Here is a 24,410-nt window from a genome sequence, read left to right as displayed (position 1 = left end):
TTGTCATTATAACTTAGCTTAGTGATTTTCTCTTACAGTGCTGGGCACGAATATTTTCCTAGATGGTGGAACAGCTGCAAATGGTTGAAATAAAACCAATTGTTAATGGTATTGCTTTCGTTGTCTTAGTTTGAGAAATCGCTCAGTGACCATAATGAGCTTGAATTGCAATATGAAGCCAAATCGTGCGGAGACCGTAAATGAAACATATGTAAATAAGGCAAAAAGAAATAGGTGGTGCTCTAGGCGTCGGCCTCAGAACTTGATGCCCTGTATTGAAATACGAAAGCCTCCAATGCCTCTTATTGTTTCGTGTAACAGCACTGTCGGTTCATATGAAATTGAGAGAGAAAATCAAGTCAAGAACGACTATTTCAAGTTATGAATGGATACAAAAATAATTTGCTGAGGTAAACCTTTAAGGTACGGAGGCAGGTTCAGTAATCGTTTATTATACTAATTGTCAATTATTAACCATTGATTGTTTGATATAAAGGTTGTCCCTTAGGTAGTTTATCACGATATCCAATATCATTAGCGATCACTAGGAGCCCCGAAGGTTAAATGAGGGAGGGAAAACCATTAAAATGGTCTTTTCGCCTGGTCGAAAAAACACCACATTCGTTTCAACCAATTCCATTTCGTCGTTCTCATCGGACAAGAGTACAAACTTTGCAATAACAATAGAAAAAAAACGTCCGTTGCTTGTATTGGTTTTAAGCAATTGCATAAATCGAACCAAAATTACTATCCATTCATCTGCCATTACCATTTCCTCTGTTAATCTATACGCATCGTTATCGAACCACAAAAAAATCCCAACGCCAATTCGTCTTGGCACTTCCAAGATACCCTATAACAAAAAGAGAAAACATGACACAAATACTTTCCATTCAGAGCCAATTAAAATTAATTTGACGCAGTGATTTGGAATTGTAGTAATTTTAGTGTCGTAAATGTTTCTAATTAGTCTGCGTCAAACGAGAAGGGTTGTGGCAGAACTATTGCTTCCTGTCATGTTTACCTTGATGAGAATGAAAGACAAGCCTAAGTGATAAAGTGTTAAGTTTGACATTTATCGCCAGCCAATGAAGAGAAAGGAATTTTAATTAAAAGATGAGAATATTGCGAGGATTGATTTGAAATGCTGGAATTGTCTTTCTTATTTGGGCCAGAAGAACGCAGACCGCAAGAGGAATTCAGTCTAATTGTGAGAACAAGACGTATGTAAGGCTTGGGCGAATTTTTATCCAGACTCTAAACAGGACTTAGCATGGAAACCTTTTCTACACGGCGGATGAAAGGTAAATTCAAATTTGAAAACAAAGATAGAAAACTGACCACAGTGGCTTCCCCAGCTAATTACTTGAATACCTAGTTCTCTAGCCTAAAAAAAAGAATTTAACTCCCATATTCCTGCTCTGGTATACCCTGAGGCACAATCCTTCCTTCCCAACACTAAACCAGCATGTTGCCTATAAACACAGATCTACGCTGTGTGTTTTTTTAAATCCCCTGTAGTTTCAATTCACATTTTAGTTTAGCGTCCACGCAGCTGTCTAGCCACAGAAACTTGACAAGCTTTGTTAGTTATTTACCAAACCAAGACAACCCGCACTGGTTGCATATCATTTTACTCTACGAAAGTGAAACGAGGATGTAAACTTTTCGTTAAGAATCTGTGAACATCTGCTCGGTCCAAAACAAAAGCTGCAATTTATTTCATTCAAAGAAATATGATATCCTTAAGTTCTTAACACCCCGCAACGAAAACACACTTGTTATCTCGCGGCAAGAAATGAAACTCATTATCGTAAATTTTGTCCAACAAGAGATTGAAAATCCCGATACTTAACGTTCTTATTTGAGAGTGTCAAAACAACGCTTTTCATGAACATTCACCTGAAATTTAATACAGGTATTAAGTTCCTTTGATGAAACCTGTCACGGCTGACAGTAATCACTTATTTCTCAAAACTGGTTTGAAAAAAGGTACAAATTTTCGATGAAATCGTCATCCGTACCCGGACTAAGACATTGAGGTGCCTTGCAATAAGATGGGAAATTTACAGCTGCCGCTGGCTAACTTGAAAAACACTTGTAGGTTAACGATTACTAAGCTTTTTTGTGTGTATCATCAGCTTGAGCTATCAACCTTAAACTTCAAACATTGACAGGTTGACATGTCGTAGGGAGTTTTTTTTAATTTTGCATACTTATTACGATACGGGTTAAAATTAGAATCTCTTCAAGTCTTCCCTGTAGCTTTTGTAATGCGACCCAAGTAGGAATCTAATTGTGCCGGAAGATAAAGCGTTTAAATTCTATTGAAAAGGTACGATTCAAATGTTTCATTATACTTTACATTAGTTGGGTATTAGATGGTCGTCAAAAAGGCGCAAATTCGCTCGCTCCTGCCTACCCTGGGATGCGCATAGATGTTTTTAATCAAAACCAAACCATTCGCTAAGAGTAATTGATATTAGGATCGATAGATCTAGCTCCGTAGCCTAATTGCCATATTAGCGAGACACTTTGAAACCTGAACTCAGAGAATTGTTTTCAATATTTTCTTTCATCAAGAAAAAACATATTGTAAAATAGACATTTTTTTTTCTATCAGCAGTTATATAAAGGACAGTAACACTGGCCATAGAATTATATTTGTGGTTTATTATTTACAAACAGAACCTTAAAGATAAGTTTTCATTCAAGCGCCCGTAGTTCTTACTAGGTGGATATGACGAATTGGACCGAACCAATCAGATTTGAGAATTAAAATAGACCAAGTTGATTGTGACTTAAATAAAAACACTGTGTTTAATAAGCACAGTGTTTTCATTGACAGGTGTAACAGCCGAGGATAAAAACAAAATAAGAATTAAGACCTATGCTGTTCTCGAATCTGTGCAGAGACAACTCTGTGACAGGGTTCTTGTCATAAGTTTCGCTGAAATGAAATTATAAGTCGTCGAACCGAAAAAAAAATTAAAAAATTTTCATATTTTTGTCGATTCTGTGTAAAACAGGTACCGAAAATTTAGATAAGCTATCACTTCCCACTGCTCCAAGTCATGTTTTTCTTGAAACGATGAATTGCCATGTAACGCAGGTGGAAAATTTTGGGGGACTGTTCAGCGCCTTCTTTTACTATGACTACCAAAGAAGGGTGCAATGAATGTGACGTTCACATTTATTTATGACCCAAATATCCACTACTTTTTAAGTGAAGCCGAAGAGTAGAAACTTCAATTAATGCTGACATTTATACATATTCATGTAATCACAAGGAGACATAATTTGCATGAAAAAAGATTGCTTGAACTTTCATGTCCCTATTTCGTCCCCGAATGTAATGCACGGAGGCAACACAATCGACTTTCTATGACTCAAATTAATTGACAATTACCTACATAGCCTTAAAAGGGAAACGATCTGGTTGGTAGGTTCTCATCGATCGATTTTGCAAACTATGAAAAAGTCTCTATAAAGCAAATAATTTTAACTTTCTTTCACAAAAAGCTATTAAAAAATCACCATAGACACAACAGAGAGCTCTTATTCATTAATGAGTTTTCTTCAGTTTTCGTTAGCTGACCCCCTGCAAGCATTCTCCAGTAGAAAGGTTAGTCTTTCTCCATATTCTTTCCCCTCCATTTTCTACAATAACTAAGGAGAGAATCGGCCGCGCCACGATTGATTGGTTAGCAAGCAAGTTAAGATGAAGTGGCAAAAATCATTGATCATGACAGGTTTGTTATGTAAAATGACAACCGTACCTCAAGAAGAAATTGTTTCTCACTGTCCTCGTCAATGAAAAATATACTTTATCTAACAGCTTGTAATCAATAACTTTAAGTGATAAATACGCAAAGAACGGAAAGATCTCCCCGACAACATATGGTTATCAACGAATTGATCCCTGTTTAACAACCACGTTGATTGACGAAAAACAATGAGATTCGTATTTTTGATCGATTTACAAGTTTGCAATAACAAAGCGTTGCGATAAAGTTACGTTTAACGTGTAATTTACCACAAAGAAGGGAGTTTTAGTCGAGCAAATCTGAGATCATATTGTACAAGTGAGTGATGAAGATGAGTTAAAGCTCTTGGACTGATACTGGATACCTGGAAAATATGCTGCCGAACAACAGAATATCTTAGGGAGTTTAATTCAAGATCTTGTTTTCTGGTATAAGATTGAACATTTTTCGATAGTAATTTTGAAAAGTTAGCGTTAAACGATTACGCGGTAAATACGGTGTGCATAAACCTTATTAGTTTTATTTTCGCCTCCATTGAGAGAAGCATAAAGTGAGTTTGTCAACAAACGGGTTGGAAACAAAGCGTACAAAGCGAGGTACATCTTAATGCCTCATAAACCCTCAACAACAGGACGAAATTTGAGAGTACCAATTTTTTTTACTTTGTATAATGGTTTTGCAGTGTTACCTTTCATAGCATAAGCCTTTCAGGGATTTGTCGCGACATTTCGAGAGCCTACTGTGTAACGAGACAAAATTACTTTTTCCTCATTCCCAGCGCTCAACTTATTATTCTGTGCTGCGACAAGACGCCAGTGTATTTTTCGAGAAATACAGTCGATCCGTCATCTCTAACTCCCACTTCGATGCAAAAACTTCAGAAAAATGCGGACCAAGAAATTCTTCTTTAGTCCGTAAAGACGTTGAGGTGGGGAGGAGCACAGAAAGGCGAATATGTATAACTAAACTGAAAGAAAGATACATATCAACGATAATTGTTGCTCCACGCATGCATGTGCGCTACTCACAGCAGAACGAAGATCCATGTGTTTTTCACCTTTTTACCCTTTAGATTGGAAAGAAGAACCTCAGTCAGAACAGTGATAGACAGCCGATGATTTTCCGGACTATTTGTCGCCCAATCAGGCTAGCTACACGCTAACCATACTGAGACACGATGATGAACAACACTACCTCATTCGAACCGGAATGCGGGTCTGCGTACCTAAAATGGACTTTGCGACTAATTTATTCAATCATATTCATCCTTGGTTTGTTCGGAAATGCAGTTGTCTGCATAGCGATTGTCAAACGAAAAGGGACTCAAACCAGCTGTAACATATTTACATTCAATCTTGCGTTCCACGATCTAATTCTCGTACTCGTCTACGTTCCAACGCAAATGATTTTTTTTGAAAACTGCTATCAATGGGTTCTTGGAAGTTTTATGTGCTATCTTGCTTACATAATACTTCCCTTGTCACTGTCTGTGTCCATCGGTACTTTACTGGCCATCACCGCTGACCGATACCGCGCGATTGTATTTCCAGTCAAGTCTAGGCTATCCAGGAGGCGGGTAATGTTGATAATAGCTGTCATTTGGGTTGCATCGGCTGTAACCGCCTTACCTCTTCTATTTGTCACCAAATTCTTTTCGCCTCAGCCTGGGATAAAGTACTGCGCAGAGTACTGGACATCGCCAATGTTTCAAGAAATCTACTGGATATCAATGTTTTGCATTCAGTATCTGTTGCCCTTGAGTATCATTGCGATCTTGGCGGGCATAACGGCCTATACTTTAAGGAAAAACGCACTCCCAGTTGCTATGGAGACGTGCGCTCAAAGCGAGGTCTTTCGGAAGGCCATTCAACGAAGAGCCAAACAAACACAGCGGATAAGAAACATGCTCATTGCACTCGTGTTGCTCTACGCCATTTGTATGCTGCCTCAGCACGTGGTGTACACGTTCTGGTCGAAATACGGGAATTTGACCGAAACGAGTTACAGAGAGATGGCAAACTTAATAGCCAACATCTTTCCAATAGCAAACAGTGCGCTCAATGCGATTGCATACGGAACATTGAACAAGGAGTTCAAGGACGTTTTCAATTTTTTGTTCAAATGCACTTGCCTGAAGAGTAGATACCTTTTAAGGAAACCTTCGACTTTTGAGACAGAAACTAGTGTGAAAAAGAATGAAAGCGGACCACTTCTTCATCAGGAATGGAAAAATGGACGAGAAACCATGGTGTCTCCTCTTCCACAAATGAAAATTAAAAAAAACGACTGCACGCAGGACTCGTGCAACCGCGGGAACAATTATTCGGCCGATCAAGAACGTTTAGGTCTTATAGTCTTTACGGGCGCGGGCTCCAGCAGAAGAGAGAGCCTACAATATATTTCTTCCGGAGATAGAGAAGAGCTTTCACAAAAGGAGACAGTCGTGTAATGCATATAACTACAGCTTTTATGATAGATACACCTTGACAAATTAGATAGCCACCAGCGACTTGCTTTAACATGGTAGCTTTGCCTGCGCACGCGCCGGTGTTTTGGCTATTGCAACAGCTTGTCTTAAAACAATTTAAAAACAACCTTTCTTTAAGTGTAAGCTATCTTCAATAATCTTTACCAACGAAGGTAAGGTTATACGAAACTGTAGAGATTATGTGACATGTCTATAGAAAAGTAAACAAAACAAAATTAGTAACGATGATAACAATTATGTTAATGATGATGATAGCTGTAACACTAATGATAGTATCTATGCTAATACTTATGTTATGACTATGATAACATTCACATTGATGATGTCAATAATAATAGTAATAATAATGATGATGATGATCATCATCATATGGAGTCGGCGATGATGATGACAGCAAGGACGACGATAATAATCTTCAATAATAACTTCAATTTATGTTTTCCAGCTTCAAACCTTCTCACAGGATAAAAATAGACATAAATTCGTGACAAGAAATAGTCATTTCACGTCAAATCTCAATTTCAAATATTATTCTCGTCAAATCAAAATCAAAGGTCCCTATCTAATCTAGTAGTTCCAACAGTAACATTAAAAGAGAGAGCCAACCTGCCAAGGTGCTCAGTGAAGCCCTCTAGTTCTCTCTTTCAATATCACTATTCGATATATCGTACACAATTCGCTGGTAAGCTCCGGATTTTGGGTATCAGTGCGTAGGTTATAATCTTATTAAGAGGTTTGTAGTGATCCTCTTAACCCTTTAACTCCCATGAGTGACCAAGACAGAATTTCTCCTTACAATATCAATACAATATCAACTAGATAAAAGATGAGAATAAAGAAAAATATCAATTTGGGGGTAACAAGTTGATCCAATACTAAATTCTCTGAGCTAACATAATAAGAATTGTATGGTTGACAGGAAGGAGAATTACAAATTTGATCTGGGAGTTAAAGGGTTAAACCTAAATGTGGTCTGTTTGCAACACAGTTATAAGTGTTTTGGTTCTAGTTAGTAGTTCTTCAGTTTGGGTCATGGACTCTGACTCAGTTAAGGTCGCCACTAGAGATTCCCTTTTAGCCTCGTCAGATAAACATTTTATTTCCTGGACAAATAAGAGTCGAGCTTTCTTCTGTTCAGTTGAGGAAACAGATTCCTCTCCATCAAAAATATTTTCCAAACTGTCTATCACAAATGACAAACGTATCACCGCGGTACCTTCCGGCAGGAACTGAAACGAAAACGGAGAAGAACATTCTAAACTTTGCCATACTTTATCGATACAGATTGAATTTTGAAATTGGTCATTGCTCTTTCCAAGTATTGTTATTGACAATTGGTTCAAACTTTGATCTTTTGCAAATTGCTGCCAACGGCAATTTTGGGAAATTCAGTTCTATTGGGAAATAGTATTTTACGGAAATTTTTTTACGACTGAAGTTTTTCAGTATCAAGACTATGACCCACTTACCAATTTTACTACCTCAGTAAACACTAAATGGCCACCCAACGCATCACATAGGAAGACCAATAACAGCCTACTCAACAAAATGGACGCCTCCGAGGCACGTAATACAGGGCATGTTGACAAAATATACAGAATATCTGCAAACTGAAGCCTGGTCTTTGACTTGAGTAGACGCATAGGATAAACAATTTCTCTTACAGCTTCCTGGAAAAAAAAGACAAGCTAAAGAAGCCCTGAAATACTAAGTGTAACGCTGGAAAAAAAAAAAAAAAAAAAAAAAAAAAGAGTTTAGCTGCGTGAATAATTGTTAGACAATAGTCCTCCTCTTTAAATGACGGTATCACTCATTGAATTTCAATGGGGATTTTGAGAAAAATGGGGGGGAGGGGAGGGGGACAAAAAGTTAATTAGGTGGTCGAGCAACATGTGGCAGTGGTTGGTGCCCTTCACGTGATCTGAGCTGCATAAAAAGGTTGAATTAACTCTACTTTACCTGCTCCGCCGTCCCCTATTAGACACATATAGGAAAAAGGTACTTTGCGTTCTTTTAAATCCTTACATTTGTCTACATATTGTGACCATTTTAAGTACAATAAATTAATAACAAGTATATTACTCTGACACGATTTCCTTTGCTTACCTTTAACGAAGAATGCTTGTCCAACAAAGGTGGAACATGAAACCAGCAAAAAATGTTGACACAACAATTCAACATCTGTCCAACGAGAAAAAATCGTTTTGTTTTTTCTTCCCCACACATTCATACTTAGATGAACATAATATCTTACCTCCTCTTTACTCGATCTCAAAAGCAGCTTTCGCAGTGCTTCTCTTTCCCACGAAGGAAAACACCAAAGTATTTTCCAGACATTGAACAACTCACTGAAAATACAAAAATAGAGTATTTAACTCACATCACATACTTTGCTATAACAGTGGATTTATTGATAGAATCGCTGCTCTCCAAGAGTAACACGAGTTTGCACCCGGGCGTACATTACCTAAACAAACGTTTGACCAAAGGAACCCCCCTATGTATCAAACGAGCCCGTTATAAAAGGACGTTATTCTTTTTTCATTCTTCTTTTTTTTGGAACCAAAAAATAGATTTAGTCGCGAGTGACTCCTACTGATGGATAAAATGTTATTTTCACCTCTTAAATGGACTCGAGAGACGAAATCTCTCATCAAAGTAATAAATATGAAGTAAAGAAATATGGACAGTGCGCGTCATGTGTGCACACTGTTGTCGCGCATTTCGCCGAGTTCAATGTTGTTTTTTTTTTTGTCTTAAGAAAACGTATAACCGATGTCTAGTTTTGATTAATTGGTAACACGACTTCGTGTAGATAACTCTGTATGTAATCATACTCGTGATTGACAAATCGGACTTCCGCTTCGCGGTTGTCCGATTTTGTTAATCACTCGTATGATTACTGGCTGAATTGGACTACATTCAGTCCTATTACCAATATTAATAGCAATAATGAATAACACAAAAATTCCTCAGTGGTCACTTAACGTAGGGAAGCCAAGCATCGACAAGTTTTGATTCAAGTTTATCTTTACACTTACCATTAAATAAGGCTTTTATCAAACGAATGCTCCTCGCATCGACTTCAATTTTTTTAATTACCAAAACATATCACTTACAAAGATTGCACTGGATCGTTCCTTCGTAATTAAGGAAGACAAACACCTAGAAGCCCGGTAACCAAGGTCTCATTTCGTGGGAAAGTATGAATTTAAAAGGATAGACGAAGATTACAACTTCAAAGCTGAGAGCGCCGTTCCCCCTTTCATTGTTCAGATGGGGCTGATTCAAGCAACTAGAAATCAAATTTTACTTAAATTAATGTTGGCGTGTTTCTCACGATAGTAAAATAATCTCCCAATTTGAACCCACGGACTTTTCATTCATTTCAGTTCTGACAGCTCTTTTTGCTTCCGTCACCAGTTATAATTTATGGGAAATACTAATGTTTTTTCGTTTTCCCAAAAATGAAAGTGTTTTCATTGAATATACATTTTAAGCGATAAGTTTAAATCTTGAAACGAAATTTATAGTGGGGTTTGGATAGTTATTACTGTTCTTCTTCAGTGAAAAAAAAAAAGGTAAAAAAAAGACAAGCTTCCTTTTGACTGTAAAAAAAACTACCTTTTGACTCTCGCTCTGACGACATGTTAGCATTCGAAACCTCAGCTTTAGAAGCTCTTTACGAGGGCCAATTTACATTATCAACTCAGTTGATAAAACCATATTCTCTTGCAATATCCACCACCGACGTTGCGCCACAGTTTCTTCAGAAACTTAACTCCTTTACTCTTTTGACTGTCAGATTATTTATTTCATCTTTAACTTTTTTTAATCGAACAACGTTAACCTTTCATATTTAATCTTTATTGGTCAGGGTGTTAGGATCGCGAGGTTCATTGCAGACGTTCATTGTCATTTGTTTGTTTCAGTCCAACACTGACTTCAGTAAGGAAGGTTGTTCATGTTTTAAGATAATTCAATTCAGTCGTCTTACGAATTTTAACGTAGGCATTATTAACATTAAAGGAAGAGAAGACTTACACCGTTTGACATGAGAACTGTCATTGCACTTTCATTGTGTTGACCCCCTTTGGCGACCTTAGCTCAACTTTTCGCGTTCTCTTTCTGGTTATATTTGAATTTTTAAAAATCTTGATTAAAACCTTTGCCACAATCACCATTTCTTTCTTAATTTACCGCTACTTAGCGGCCATCCTATTGCATTCATTTCTATCAATTTTAAGGTTTTAAGATAGTATTGGAAATGCAGTTAACCGATTTAACTCTTGACAATAGAATGGGGTCGGGCAAAACAAATAAATAATTTTCTTTTCTCATCGTTCGCAACGTAGAATCCTTACAGAAAACTTGGCATAATGACTTTCGATTTGACATTTAACATTACATTTTATGTACTTTACAAAGTGAACAGGATGTTCGGTTCCCAGGCTGCAAACAGTCACTCAATAGCGAAGTACATAAGGGTAAAAAAAATTTTCTGACGCAGTTTTCTTTAATGCTTACTTAAAATTGGAAAAAAATGTAAAATCTACTTCTGCGATGCTTTAAGTTTTTCCTGAAGAAAAGTACGGAAGGCTTTTCCCTTTGTTTGGAGTCAAGAGTACTGGAAAAAAATTGACTGCATAATCGTTTTGAGACCTAAGCACCACTTGACATGAATACGATTAATGCTGTTAATTCTGATAAGGTAAAAGCTCCTATATAGATTGAGAGCTCTGAAAAAATCCCTCGACGTTTGACAAGAACTCTTCAATTATGAACACTTAATGCAGTTTTTAAAGCCACTTTTCAACTCTTTATGTAAACTGCCGTATATAAGAGGGTTTAACGCACTGTTAGCGATCGGAAACATATTAGCGATAGTGAAAATGTATAGCGAGTACTCCTGCTGTTTCAAGTTGCCGTACGTAAGCCAAAAAAACACAACGTGCTGAGGAAGCATGCAGATTGCGTACAGGATGACCAAACCTGTCAACATCTTTGACATGTTGATCTCTCTCCTTTGTCTTTGCCTCACGTTAGCTTGTAAGACATGGGAAACTGAATTTGCTTCGTTGTTGATGGACGGAGCACTTGGTATTACACGAGCGCGACTCTGTTTCACTTTTACGATTGTAGCAATGGATAAAAGAATGATAGCCAGCAATGGAATGGCGTACTGGATAAGAAATATAAAAACCCAGTAAACTTCACGGTAAGGCTTGCCAACTGGCCAGATTTCGTCACAGAACACCCTGTCTTGGTACTGTGCAGTCTTCGCCAAAAGAAGAACTGGTAGGCCTGTTAACAAAGAGGTCAGCCATATGACAATTATCACCACTGCTGTTGTTTTATAAGTCATTCCGACGCGCAAACGAAACGGACTCGCCACAGCTTTGTAACGTATCACCGCAATACATAAAAGAGTTTCCACAGTAGCGCAAAGGCATGCTGGTAAGACTGTGTATGTGAGCTTACAAACACCGTCACCCATCTCCCAGCTGTAGTTGTTCTCGAAAAAGGAGAGTTGTGTCGGGGCGTAAAGCGCCACAAATACGAAATCAGCCGCAGCAAGGTTTAACACCAACATATTCGCCGTCGTTCGCAATCTCTGCTTTAGAACAATGGCTGAGCATACTGCGCCATTTCCAACCAAACCAAGAAATAGGATTGTTGAGAAAAGGCCTCGAAAAACCCATTTCATGGTTGGCGTGGTCAGGTCACTCCACGCATCAGCTGTTGAAGTCAAACTACTCTCGTTCATGTTTCCTTTGATTGTTCCGCGCTTGATGGAGACATCTCTAATGGAGAACGACTACAACGATCTGGTTTCTGCTTTTTAAACTTGATCTCTGTACACGAGGGGTCAACCGATAACAGACACTCAAGTACTCAACTTGCAAAGTTAAAGGTTTCCCACATATCTTGAAAAATTATCCAACGAAATTTGCATGCAGTACTCAAACCTTTTATAGCTGTGGCGATATAGCTGTTAAGATCACGCCCTCGTTAATAAGAGCAGAAATTTTAATGCTGATTTATTTAAGTTGCACATGATGATCGTTTGCATTTGGATCACTATCAGGTCTCCGCCTCCAATCAAATGCTGAATCGTAGTCTCAAATAATGTAAATAATCACTATGTATTTGGAAAAAATAGTCGACCGGATATGCGAATATGACTTGAATATAAGAGACGAGTCTTCCTGACTTGCTTTTGCAAGATTCTACAAATTCAAGATCAAGATATCCATTTTTAGGAGATAAACTAATCGCGATAACAATTCGCAGGAATCTATCAAGTTTTTAACTACAGATGGAACCAGTGGATATGTTTAAATAATGTATACTGCAAATTTCCCATAGATTGAATAACGAGCTCATCGTCAACTTGGTATCATAATCCCTAAACCGAAGTGTCAGAAACTTTAAATAGATTTTCCTTCTCCTATTAAGTTGTTTATAGACGAAAATGACCGTATTTTGGTTGACACATACACCTGATTACAAAAGCCGAAGTCTTTCAGTGATAGCCACTCAGAGGCTAAGCAACTTAATCTTTTAAATCCACTGGGCCAACTCTTTATATTAATTACTTTATCTAAAATCAATAGGCGTCTTGGCGTCTTCTTGGAAAAATAATCGAAGAGAGAGCATGTAGGTTGATGAAAATGAAATAAACAGGACGAAGAAAGGGCGCTAAGTTCTTTTCATAGACAGTTAGTTTGAATATTGTTAAAAAATATGCATATAAGAAGCCTGAAAACGAAGAACCGAATATAAATAAACCGAATAAAATTTGAAATGAAAAAAATTAGCTGCTATTTTGTAATATCCATCAAGTTGAAGGTAATTCACCACGCCACAGTTCAAACGTAACTCCTTCAAAACAAATTGTTTTTCCAGAGGATGTTCACCAAACATCATATTCTATAGACAAAGATTTTCAAACAAAGCTTTAGGCCCAAGTAAAGATACCGGGACTTTTGAGAAACCCTCTGTATTACAAAAAGTAACTTTAAAGGTTACTTCAAAACATTCTGACAATATCAGGGATTTTGTTTGTGTTGTGTTCTATCAAGCAATGGAAAATAATCAAATGATACTAATGGCAAGACCACAAATGTCTACACACCTTGGTGATAATTTCCGTGTTAGTTCTTCCAGATCGAGATAAATATTTTGCAAATTCGTCAGGACAGATTCCTCATCTGCTGCATCTAAAGTAAACACAGGACACAGCTGAATAACTAGGCTTGAGTGATTCGATTTACATATCATTCTCTGAAAGAGTGAACCACAATATTCGTTGTGTATGCGAATCTGACGCCCCTTAAAATTCTCAAGAGAAACCAGGTTGTGTAAGGTGCTTAGCTTCACTGTGATTCAAACGTTGTTGAAGACTTGGGGCTGGGGTTAAGTTGGGAGGGGGTTAAAACTTTTCTGTAAGAGACCATCAATTATTTTTTTTTCTTAATATTATAATTTCTGTGGATTTTTCTTTCATGGTTACAAAAGTACGCTTTAGCCCTTCCAATCCCAGAATTTCAATTAGGAATTCTCCTCATTGCCGGCTTTACATTTGCCGTAATTTTAGCTCTGAGAATTTGGCATTGGATTAAAAAATAATCCCCTCCTTTGATATTTTTCTGTATTCTCATCACTTGTGTACTTGATATGATGTTGAAAGTGGAGGGAGAAATTATGTCTTGGTCACTCCTGGGAATAAAAGGGTTAAATAAAGGACTTTATACTCACCGCGCGGGCGGAAAGCCAGTTTCCGCACAAGCGGCTGACAAAAGTCGGGAAAGATTTCTGAAAAAGTCGAGAGAACCTAGAAAGAGAAAAGTCAGGTGGAATAACGAAGTTGAACTTTCAAATTAAACTTCGCTAAAAAATTAAAAAAACGAAAACCAGAGTCGTCGGCAACCTCTGCATGAACTGAGACGGAATCTCTTCCATAGAGTTGACATACTTGTGGACTTCTTTTAAAACATCAGCACGGCATAGATCTAGCGATGTGACATTTTTCACCTTTTTTCGTCGGGAAATCTAACAGGATGCGGATTTAGAAGAAATGTATTTATTTGCACGAACACATCATTCAGTGCATAGTATGTACGTACGTACGTACGCGTGTGCGCCCGGCCTGTTTGATTTCGTCACGCACCTGCTGGCGGCCCTCTTGACATTCCTCGACACATATTTGCCCAAATACTGACAACAGCTTTGCTACTTGTGCGCTTCCTCCAGAGCGAGCAAGAAATGAACTAATAATGTGTAGAGAACGTAAGGAAAGGAAAACGCCAGTAAGTCTTGTCGAAAGAGGAACTGTCGAGTTATTTAGCAAAACTGAGTAAAATAAACTTCAGAAAAGAAATTGAAGAAGCAAAGGCGGTTCTTTCCTCGTCTGCAAGATTACGTTCGACTTAGAACCGTTTACTTTCATTCGAATCCGTCATATTTCAGACAGGTCCCGCTCGTCTCTCACAATAACCGTTCCCTACAAAATTTGACAAAAGCGTCCGTAATATTGGATGTAATATTTCGTAATCGTACAAAACCATTCGAAAATTAAACGATTCGGACCAACTTCGGATGGCCCCAGTCTACTTCGTTTATTGATAATTACTGCAACTTTCAATTGACCATCGAAAAAACAATGTTTCGGGCGTTTACAGTTATTTAATTCGCGTCTTCAGCAAAATCTTGTAATATTTATTTGATTCTGACCGGCAACACTCAACCAAAGGCTCCTGATGCTCTAACAATGTTACTTTTGTAAATTAAAGCTTACGGCGATAACAAAGCAGAACCTGTGCGGTGATGACTCACCTTAAAATACCCCAAGCAACAGCAAAGAATTCTGGATTTTCCACGCAAGCTCGAGGCTATCCCAGCGAAAACATGATCAGAAGAAATCATTTCACTAAAAAGGTTAACGAGCTCGGAGAAATACGAAGAACAAACAAATGTCACATAAAATTAAAAGAAAATTATTGATTAAAATATACTTACCAGTCTACGTGAAGAAATCAGATCCCTGAGTTGGTCTCTGGAAATAAAGGGCCTCTTGATGGATGATATCTCGATCAAATCTAAAATCTGAAAAAGAAAAAAAGTCCACCACATAGCCTCACCAAATAGTGGAGTCACTAGCCAGCTGCCCTTATCCACTGCTGTACGTCAGTAAACTTGGCCTTCTTAGTAATTATGTCTAACTGGCGATGGGCGAAGGTAAGAAGCGTGTGGACTGGTCATGACTGTCCTAACACGGCCATAACATCTTTAATCGCGGTTGATTTCATAATTTGGCTATTTTCCTTTTTAAATAAACGATTATTTTTGGCTGAATAATTTCCAATTACGCTAAGAAACAGTTAGCGAGTGTAATAAGAAGAAAACTAGATAAAGGTCCTTCTAAAACCGACGAAGGGACTACAGTACTTCTTCGAGGCGAGGGGTATACAGAAAACATCAAAACCATGAAACCTCAACAGCCTCAGTTAGAGTAATAAAGGGTCATAAAGATCCATTCTAAATCGAACCGTAAAGTTAAATAATTTTATACTAAAGAAAACGAAGGTTGCTTCGCAGCAAATGCTGATACAAAGACTGAAGAACAACAAAAGACAAACATCACTAAAAAACCAAAGAGGATATTGAAAGATATTAAAACAAAGAGAGGATAACTGAGTAAACAAAGAGAACTATTCTGCGATTATTGTTTATTGAGGTCTTGTCTCTTTTTATTTTCTTTCAGTTCTTTATTTTTTTTAATTTCATAGATTTTAAAATTTTGCAATGATTAAAAAAGCGCGAGTGGAAATTGATACAGCTTGTTATTTTTCTTAATGGAGTATGTTTCGTGTTACATCTCTGCAAGTCACTCCAGGAAATCACGCTATCGCGAGATCTTCTAAGAACTTCCTTTGAGTTCCTCGCATCCATGGAACACGTCTGGACTTTCTTTCGGTTCTTGATCGATTGGAACTTCAAAGTATTTCTCGCCAAAATTTTCTATTAAATATTCCTCCCAGTCATTTTGCACAGGAAAGGTGAAACCTTCAAAACTTATTCGTCTACGCGGGACGGCAGATCTGTTCATCTGAGGCGACACGAACATGTCAATCATGAGCCCATCATGCCAAGTACATCCGTAGGACATACAGAATTTATAGCAACTATATCTATCTCGTAATCTTGGGTTCCAAGTTGCTTCGTAGATACCAACTATTTCATGCTTGTAGTAACCGCTTGGGTCATTCGGATTCAACGCTGGATCACTTATAGAATTCTGAAAGAAAATATCTGGCGGTAAATCCTTTGCTGCGACTTGGAAAAATTTCACATATTCTTCCAAAGGCATTTCAATATCTATGTCGTAGTCCCACGGAATAAATCCATGATGTCGTGCAGCACCAAGTAAAGTCCCGCCAAATATCCAGTAGTCAATGTTGTGTTTCTGCGCTATGAGGTCAAAAATACGTAGCATCCTGGTCATGACGAGTTGCGCCTGTCGGTTGCGAAATTTTGCGTGGTTTCGAATATCAGGACATTGAATTGTACCGTCGATCAAGTTACATTTTCCTCCCAATTCTGTGTACAACTCAGGGCACATTTCTCCCCAATCCAGTGCAACAAGACAGTGTTTTCCAAACCGATTACCATAGTACGGATACACAATGTCTTCGCGATCGACAATCACAACACACTTATTTGTAGGGGAAAGTGTGAGCTTGGAATCAGTCTGTATTAAGGACATCATCAGAAGACACATCGTAGCTACCAGAAAAATGAACACAAATAGAATCTTTCTGTGTCTCATTGCGAAAGTATGATGAGTTATGGAGTAAAATAATGAAATGTTCCACACATTCTATTTTCGCTCTGCTTACTTTGATGACCGTCTATTGTTTCAAATCTCAAATGACATATGCCCAAATGAGCAAATTGACAAATATACCCAAATTGGCAAATTAACATTTAATCATATTTATCTTTCCTGCGCCATAAGATCACATGGTTGCTTTTTCTCTTTGAGACCTTTCTTTTTTTCATTGACGTTTCCGGTCAGTTAGCCCTCTACTGTTAGCTTGGCGATATTTCATAAACTAACTTGTTTCTTCTTTGTTCGCACAATTTTTGTTTAAACATGGCATTCTCCCTTATTTAAGCGCAACGTTTGAGATCAGCTGAGGTTAAGATAAATGTATTTTTGCGGTTCTTCATCTAAAGTTCGTCAATGAATTTCGTGATTATTTCTTCAGCAAAAATAATCCGCACAACTTAAAACAAAACGGTGAATAACGTACGAAAAGTCACCCCACGAACAATCTACAGGTGACCATGCATAACGAACGCAATTTTCATAAAGTAAATCATATGATGACCTGCGGGTTAAATTCAACTGAGAGAATATACAATCGTCGCAGGTGCGCTGCAATTTAAGCAGATGCAGTAAAGAAGCCTGAAAAATTATTCGGACTTCAACAGGATTCAAACCCGTGCCTTCCAAATACCAGTTGGGCGTTACGTGGCCACGAAATGAGCAACGACGCCTCGCTTAATGACATATAAAAATTGTAGCTTGCCTGCGAGGATGATTTCTTCACTTGAATTTCACTCCCAAATCTAAATATGATTTATTTTATTAAACTCATGATCACATTCTTTTAGGGGAACGAAGAACCCGGCGGGTTTGCCGAGCTTCCAAAATGTGGCTTCGTAACTCAGTTGTTAGTAGCGTAGATATTAGAGTCACGGGTTCCAATTTCGTTGAAACCTGAATTTCTCTGGCTTTCCTTCGATAATTTCTTCACTTGGACCACGAACAGTTCCCACCCTTCATTGGTGGCCCCGGATTAGCCGATTGGATGCGATAAGAAATCCACGTCACTCTATCAACCATTCCGATACAAAAATAAAACCGATCGTGACATTGGTCATGCTAAAATGCAGTCTGCAGACCGCGCAGACTGCGTTTTGTTCGCTTCGAGAATTTCGACTATCAGAGCTCGCGAGACGCTAACAAGACCTATCACGCAATCGACTTCGATAGGTATCCAATTTCACCAGTATTATGCAGTTATTTTTAACCTTAGGAAAAAATTACCTTTTCTCGCTTGTAAAATTTTATTTTACGCCTCGGTGGACGTTAAATGGAAGTCAAAAAACTTTGCTGGGAACCGGTTTTTGACTGGATGACAAGCAGTAATAAACAACAAACAAGTGCCTTTTTGATTTCTGCTCTCGCTTTCCGCCCTCAGATAGATCCCGCTTCCCCCTCTCTCCCGCCCCCTTGTCCCCCTCCACTCTGGAGTACTGATTAAATATCATCCAAAAGCATCATCATGACCGTCGTGGCAGTTTCTTGCGTTTTCTCGCGCACAAGGACGTTTAGAATCAAATTGTTTCGTGTGATTGGATAAAATAGCTGAGACCCTACCCACGCTCTAATTGGTCAAATAAACTGTACTACAAAAGTTTGTACATCAATCACCTTCGGATCGTGAGTTAAAAGCTTTAGTCGTAATAACCCACGTTGGTTATTGCGCCAATATATTGATATAAAATGCGGCGCATTGCTTAAATATACCTCAATCGAAAAGCAGTCTAACAACTTATTAATGTGATTGTTCGAGTACCTCTGATTCAAAGCTGGGTTGGTGCCTTTTCCACAGACTAACTTGCGCATCATATGATAAAAACAGCCCTAAAAAAAACAACCGACAAACCGTGAAACAAGTTAGGATGTTAGGATGCAAGGTGGCAGTGTTATGCGTAGAGGAATTAAAAAGGTTATGAAGGCCGATAAATTTGGAGCGCCATCGTTGAATATGGAAAATAGTTGTTTGATTTTCTTCGTTCTTTTGTTATATATTTCCACGTTTTCATGACGTTGTTTTTCTCTGTGTGTATGTGTTTAAGTGCATATGTTTATAAGTGAATAATTATATGTGTATATGTCCCTAAATAGTCAAACTGGTCAGATCTTTGATTATTTTAAAAGATATTAAACCCACCTTTGTTGAGAGAGACAGCATGCAAAAGCACTTGCGGGACACTTTCCGAGACAAGGAAACCTTCATTGTGACAACTGTAAAATATGGTGAAAGTTAAATCCACCCTTCCTTCTTCCTTCATGTTACTTTATGAGGTTTGTAAGGCTTTAATGAAAATTTGGGAAACACCCCTACAAAGTATGTACCTAATTCTTATTTTTGGGCCATGGCAAATTACTTTTCTCTTATCAGAGGTACCAGTTAAAAATTTTCATAACTGATAATTCAGAAATAGCAGTTATTTTAGTAACAAATACAATTACTGTTCCTCGTGACTCTTTTTAAATCAGTTTACAAAAATTATTTACCTTTTCACCAAATCCAAGCTTTTTTGGCTGCAAAGAATCTTTTCCACCTAAAATAGACAAAGTAAAAATTATCAAATTGTAACAGGAACATGCTGATCAAGAAAGTTGTATACCACAAGTAAGAGGACAAAACAATGCTTGACCCTTTGACCCCTAGGGGGACTAGCAGCTAATTTCTCCCTACAATGTTAACCCTGGATTACTCAATAAAGTCATGAGAATAAAGGATGGGATCAATAACTTAAGATGCTTGTAATTGTTGAAAAAATTTGGATCAATGTCAGTATCTAGGCAACTGCCCACCTACCCCTCCCCTAACTCAAAAACAGTCAATTGACAACAAGTTAAGGTTAATGTTGGGTTAGGGGAGGGGTAGGGGTAGGTGGGCAGTTGCCCAGATACTGATATTGATCCAAAAATTCTCCTTGTCAGCACCTCAGGAAATGTATAGTGAAAAGTATTGAGAATTACATACTGATGTTAGGGTGTAGAGGGTTGACTTGATGGCTTAGAGACGCAGTTTATGGTCAAACAAGAATAGTTATTAAATTATGTCAAATCATACCAAAGGTTTTGCTTGTGGTATAGTTATCAGAGGCAGGCAAAATTCAGATAGTTCCTTTAAGCATAGTCCTGATATTGGTTTCTGAGGATAAAATTCTCTAAAGTGGATGAAAAAAATAAGGCAAGAGTAATGATTAGAGGTAAACAAACAGCAGAAAACTGTTCAGTCATATTTAAGATATTCAAAGTGACTAGTGCGCACTTAGTCCCATGCAAGAATTATATTGAAATGGCAGGTCTCTTTTACTAACATTACAATAAAAATTTGCTGTCCATCTAATGTGGCCAATCAGTGAATGAAGAGCTGAAGTCTGAATACAAGAATCCTTCTGTGAATGCATCAAAGATTATCCCAGTGACTTCTCATACTGGGCAAGAGACTGGTACATTGCAGGTTACCCACCAAGAATTTTGTCTGACCTCACTGAAAATTTATTGTCACCCATTTATATTCTTGCTTAGGGAGTGCACCTGTAGGAGCAAAGTTGCTTTCGCAAGAACACATACTGACTCTTATTCCAGATTCATGCATGTCCTAATGGCTATCCATTGACATTTCAGCTTTCTATCCAATGAATCCATGGCATGAACAATTTCTTGGTGGTCACATACCTTTCTTCTTCATTCCAAAAGAAGCCTTGTAATACTTCTAAATCATGACACATTGATGACACCAACTGGAGGAAGAGTTTTAAAATAAAGAAAAGTCAGAGAATGAATGTGGTACACATATTATCTTTGGTCTACAAGTCAAACAAGTGATTTTTAACTCCATAACAGACTTTTTGGGCCTGGAACTGGGTGTAGATAGCACAGAAAACAAAGCTAACATGTGGCAGACTAAGAGGCCTTGTGCACCACTTGGTGTGAAGCAGGAGTGTGATAACAGATTGATTGATAAATTGAATTCTCCACTTCAAGGCCAACCTTATTAAGAAAGAAGGAAACAAATGAGTAAATGACTTCAGATAATATGAGAAAAATTATTTGAACTAATATTTTACAATCTAAATTACCTTTTTCAACATCATTTCTAAGGATTCTTGAGCTGTGTAGCCCCAAAATTCTCCAATGTGGTGCAATATGCTATTTTTAAGAATGGGTGTGGCTGCACGTCTCAGTTGAGTTTGTACCCAACTCTTTGCTTTTTTGTTAAGATTCTTTTCTTGTACTGCAGAGCAGTTTGACAAAAGTAAACTGCATCTCACCACAATTTGAAACACTTCATCTAGGTAAGAAAAATAAACAAATCATGCCACAACATCTCACATAGCTGCAATCAGGAGACACCATCTTATACTGTAAGGACCCCTTAACCCTGGTTCACATCACTCTGTAACAATGTAACGCATCTACAGTGAAAAGGCAAAGAGATTCCCTGCTATTTTCCTAGATACTTTATTGTTTTGCTGTTAAGTTTGACTTTATTTTACAGATAAGACCCGAAATAAAAATATTCCTAACTTGATGACCATTCTGGTTTGATCTTCACTAGAGTAACGGTTTTTTTATCACCTTGAACTTACAGTATTTTTCAAGGCTACCTCCTGTACTATGAGATGTTGTAAGGTAACTGCTGATCCATTGCAGTTGAATCATTCAAAACATATTTGTTATTTCAGTGATGATATCTAAAAGCCTGGCTCAGTGATTGAGAAAGGGATAATTCTTTCCCAGACAGTTGATTATCTGTAAAATCATTAATGGGTCAGGATTGCATTTTTTGCCTGAAAACATCAAAGATTTAATTACCCTTTATCTCATTTACCTGACAATAAAACAACATTGTTCTCATATAGCTGTCCAAGAAGTTTCCCCACACTTGGAAATTTCTTTAAAATCACATTTGAGTCACCTTTCTGCAAAGAGGGCAAATAATCTGATTGTTTTTTTTTCAGGAATCAAACAGTTATTCAAAACTTAACAACAAGACAGGCTCATGTTTTAAGAACAATCACCTCATGCAAAGTCACTACAATGAGAACTAAGATTAAAGCTAGATATTAAACTATCATATTTAAAATACATATAAACTGTACACCAGTTCCTTTTAGTTTCATCTAGGTGCTCTTCACCATGGTATGACACATTAATTCAGTAATTAGAGACTAAAAGGGAAAATGAAATCAAGCTACCTATGGCTCTCTTCTGGCATGAAAAAATAATAATCCATAGTAACACAACAGGATGTTCTGAAGTTCTAGAAAGACACTGATATGGCCACTAGTTTACTGGGGGCCCTTTATCACTACTTTAAATCCTGAGAGCTAGTGTTGGGTTGGAGTGGAGAAAATCCTGAGTATACAATGACAAAACAGAGAAAAACTGTTGCAGATGGGATCCCAACTTGTTTCCCCCCCAGCCCAACCTCACCCCATCAGCCAAGAAAAAACTTTGGCTACAGCTCTTCCATACCACTTTGTGAAGTTCCACCTCAAGTTTCTTCAGAAAACTTGATAATTCTTGTAGACTCTCAAATGTTTCTTTGCATTCCTCTGCGGAATTTCCTCTCCCCCATTTTCTGGCATCATCATACCATCTCTTAATCCCCACCTCCATTCAGTTTTCAAACCGCTAGAACCGCCGCCATTTTCGATGCAGTTGGCGGAAAAGAAACTGGGCAGGAGTTGAACCTTTAACAACATGTGGTCAGCAGTTTTACAGAAAAGAAAAAGATCATTATGGCCGACGTTGGTTAAAATCTTGCAGTACAAGGCTTTTTCTGCAATGATTCCTAGGTGGAAACATTGTTTACAAGCATATTTATTCTAATTATTTCTACATGGATAACTTCGATCGGAGATGGGGAGAAAGTGACCTGTCGTGATCTTATTATGGGCAGTATCCTATTCAAATGTAAAGTAAGAGTAAGCCTATTTACTACGTAGTTTTGAATAATACTGAAAAGCTTATTTCGGCTGGTATGTAGGTAAAATTATAGGGAAGTCTGTTCGCTAATTATTCCTTGACGCTCTTAGATATTTTTGTCCAGAGCTTGTAATCGATTCTTTGACTCAGGCGGCTGTTAGCTGCACGAAGAATCACACGGTCGAAGGTAAGAATTAAAGAGCTCTAAATACACAAAGTTCTTACTGTCTTTTAAACTTGCGCATAATCCTATTCATTTCCTTCCACCATAGTGAAATGCAGGACTGTGCCTGTCGAAAAAGATGGTCGAAATATCACTGAATGCATTCAAAACGTATCATGCCGTTATACGTAAGTCTTCCACAAGGGGATCTTATTTTTACAATAATACTATGCTTTAAAACAAAATTATTTATTGAAAAATCTTGCTGTTTCACTTTCAGCAATGACCACTCGTACGAAACCGCTCTTTTGTTATCAGTCTTCCTTGGTATGTGTGGAATTGACAGATTTTATCTTGGATATCCTGCGATAGGTTAACTTTAATTGTAGTTGAGTGAAAGTCAGCCTTTAGAATGTATTTCTTAATATAGAAAAGGACACTTTGGTGTAATTTTAGTTGATGACAATATTATTTTTTAAAATCTTTCAGGACTGTTAAAGTTTTGCACACTTGGTTTCTTCTTTGTATTTCATCTTTTAGATGTTATTTTGATTGCAACACAGGTAAATAATACAAGTGGCAGTTGATATTAATAACCAACGGTAAACAATACAAAGCAACTCACTTCTGTGAATAATAACATTGCCTCTTCCCCACCCTCTCCCCCACATCCACTTTCTCCCAGGAGTGTAGATTGGTATTAGTGAACAGTCATAAAAACCTGGAACTGTTAGAGGTTGATTCGATTTTTCTTTTTAAATAAATGATTATTTTTGGCTGAATAACTTCCAATTATGCTAAGAAACGGTGGGCGAGTATGACAAGAAGCAAACTTGATAAAGGTCCTAAAACCGATGAAGGGACTACAGTACCTCTTCAAAGTGAGGGGTATACAAGAAACAGAAAAACCATGAAACCTCAACAGCCTCAGTGAGAGTAATAAAGGGTCATAAAGATCTATTCTAAATCGAACCACAAAGTAAAATAACTTTATACTACAGAAAACGAAGGTTACTTCGCAACAAATGCTGATACAAAGATTGGAGAACAACAAAAGATAAACATCACTAAGAAACTAAAGAGGATATTGAAAGATATTAAAACAAAGAAAGGGTAACTAAGCAAACAAACAGAACTATTCTGTGATTATTGTTTATTGAAGTACAGGCGGCCCAAGCTCCAGCT

The 24,410-nt window shown here is 37.7% G+C and overlaps 5 protein-coding genes across 7 annotated transcripts; 2 read left to right on the top strand and 3 right to left on the bottom strand.

Annotated features, from left to right (window-relative positions):
• The first annotated feature begins 1,115 nt into the window (after window positions 1–1,115).
• Window positions 1,116–6,372, top strand: LOC113681486 (QRFP-like peptide receptor). 2 transcript variants are annotated; one of them, XM_027198578.2, is made up of 2 exons: window positions 1,116–1,304; window positions 4,840–6,372. In XM_027198578.2, the coding sequence occupies exon 2, from the start codon at window positions 4,945–4,947 to the stop codon at window positions 6,214–6,216; it is 1,272 nt and encodes a 423-aa protein (XP_027054379.2). In that variant the 5' UTR covers window positions 1,116–1,304; window positions 4,840–4,944; the 3' UTR covers window positions 6,217–6,372. The 2 variants fall into 2 exon arrangements, with proteins under 2 accessions (XP_027054379.2, XP_089044391.1); XM_089188265.1 differs by lacking the exon at window positions 1,116–1,304 and adding an exon at window positions 2,213–2,335.
• Window positions 6,373–6,949: 577 nt separating this feature from the next.
• Window positions 6,950–23,352, bottom strand: LOC113681475 (Fanconi anemia group C protein). Of its 2 annotated transcripts, none has more exons than XM_027198568.2 (17): window positions 22,610–23,352; window positions 21,963–22,053; window positions 21,211–21,422; window positions 20,807–20,871; window positions 20,196–20,292; window positions 19,631–19,677; window positions 19,284–19,357; window positions 18,906–18,973; window positions 15,277–15,363; window positions 15,094–15,149; window positions 14,429–14,528; window positions 14,017–14,092; window positions 13,394–13,478; window positions 8,510–8,603; window positions 8,362–8,436; window positions 7,725–7,925; window positions 6,950–7,484 (listed from the first exon to the last, which is right to left on the bottom strand). In XM_027198568.2, exons 1-17 carry the CDS (start codon window positions 22,751–22,753, stop codon window positions 7,218–7,220), a joined length of 1,839 nt encoding a protein of 612 aa, XP_027054369.2. In that variant the 5' UTR covers window positions 22,754–23,352; the 3' UTR covers window positions 6,950–7,217. The 2 variants fall into 2 exon arrangements, with proteins under 2 accessions (XP_027054369.2, XP_089044389.1); XM_089188263.1 differs by having other exon boundaries at window positions 22,568–22,813.
• Window positions 10,046–13,066, bottom strand: LOC113681494 (galanin receptor 2a-like). Its single transcript, XM_027198591.2, has one exon. It carries the CDS (start codon window positions 12,020–12,022, stop codon window positions 11,033–11,035), a length of 990 nt encoding a protein of 329 aa, XP_027054392.2. The 5' UTR covers window positions 12,023–13,066; the 3' UTR covers window positions 10,046–11,032.
• Window positions 16,005–17,101, bottom strand: LOC113681503 (uncharacterized). The gene has a single exon (XM_027198602.2). The coding sequence runs from the start codon at window positions 17,084–17,086 to the stop codon at window positions 16,178–16,180; it is 909 nt and encodes a 302-aa protein (XP_027054403.2). The 5' UTR covers window positions 17,087–17,101; the 3' UTR covers window positions 16,005–16,177.
• LOC113681575 (TM2 domain-containing protein Y66D12A.21-like) lies at window positions 22,838–24,007 on the top strand. The gene is made up of 4 exons (XM_089188379.1): window positions 22,838–22,884; window positions 23,173–23,249; window positions 23,335–23,413; window positions 23,506–24,007. The coding sequence occupies exons 1-4, from the start codon at window positions 22,838–22,840 to the stop codon at window positions 23,600–23,602; spliced, it is 300 nt and encodes a 99-aa protein (XP_089044505.1). The 3' UTR covers window positions 23,603–24,007.
• Window positions 24,008–24,410: the final 403 nt, after the last annotated feature.

This window comes from Pocillopora damicornis, chromosome 11, assembly GCF_964200805.1.
Source record: "Pocillopora damicornis chromosome 11, jaPocDami1.2, whole genome shotgun sequence".
Lineage (NCBI taxonomy): Eukaryota > Metazoa > Cnidaria > Anthozoa > Scleractinia > Pocilloporidae > Pocillopora > Pocillopora damicornis.
Note: the sequence above shows the minus strand (reverse complement) of the source record. Positions and strands in the feature narration are given on the sequence as shown.

Excerpts from the sequence above, each read along its gene's own strand:
- LOC113681503 (XM_027198602.2), bottom strand. The coding sequence starts at position 17,086 with ATGAGACACAGAAAGATTCTATTTGTGTTCATTTTTCTGGTAGCTACG.
- LOC113681486 (XM_027198578.2), top strand. The coding sequence starts at position 4,945 with ATGATGAACAACACTACCTCATTCGAACCGGAATGCGGGTCTGCGTAC.
- LOC113681494 (XM_027198591.2), bottom strand. The coding sequence starts at position 12,022 with ATGAACGAGAGTAGTTTGACTTCAACAGCTGATGCGTGGAGTGACCTG.
- LOC113681475 (XM_089188263.1), bottom strand. The coding sequence starts at position 22,753 with ATGGAGGTGGGGATTAAGAGATGGTATGATGATGCCAGAAAATGGGGG. Across the intron at positions 13,479-14,016 it reads ACTGGCTTTCCGCCCGCGCG|ATGCAGCAGATGAGGAATCT; the intron begins GTGAGTATAAAG and ends TGTTTACTTTAG. Across the intron at positions 7,485-7,724 it reads TTACTGAGGTAGTAAAATTG|TTCCTGCCGGAAGGTACCGC; the intron begins GTAAGTGGGTCA and ends TTTTCGTTTCAG.
- LOC113681575 (XM_089188379.1), top strand. The coding sequence starts at position 22,838 with ATGTGGTCAGCAGTTTTACAGAAAAGAAAAAGATCATTATGGCCGAC. Across the intron at positions 23,250-23,334 it reads GAAGAATCACACGGTCGAAG|TGAAATGCAGGACTGTGCCT; the intron begins GTAAGAATTAAA and ends CTTCCACCATAG. Across the intron at positions 23,414-23,505 it reads AACGTATCATGCCGTTATAC|CAATGACCACTCGTACGAAA; the intron begins GTAAGTCTTCCA and ends TTTCACTTTCAG.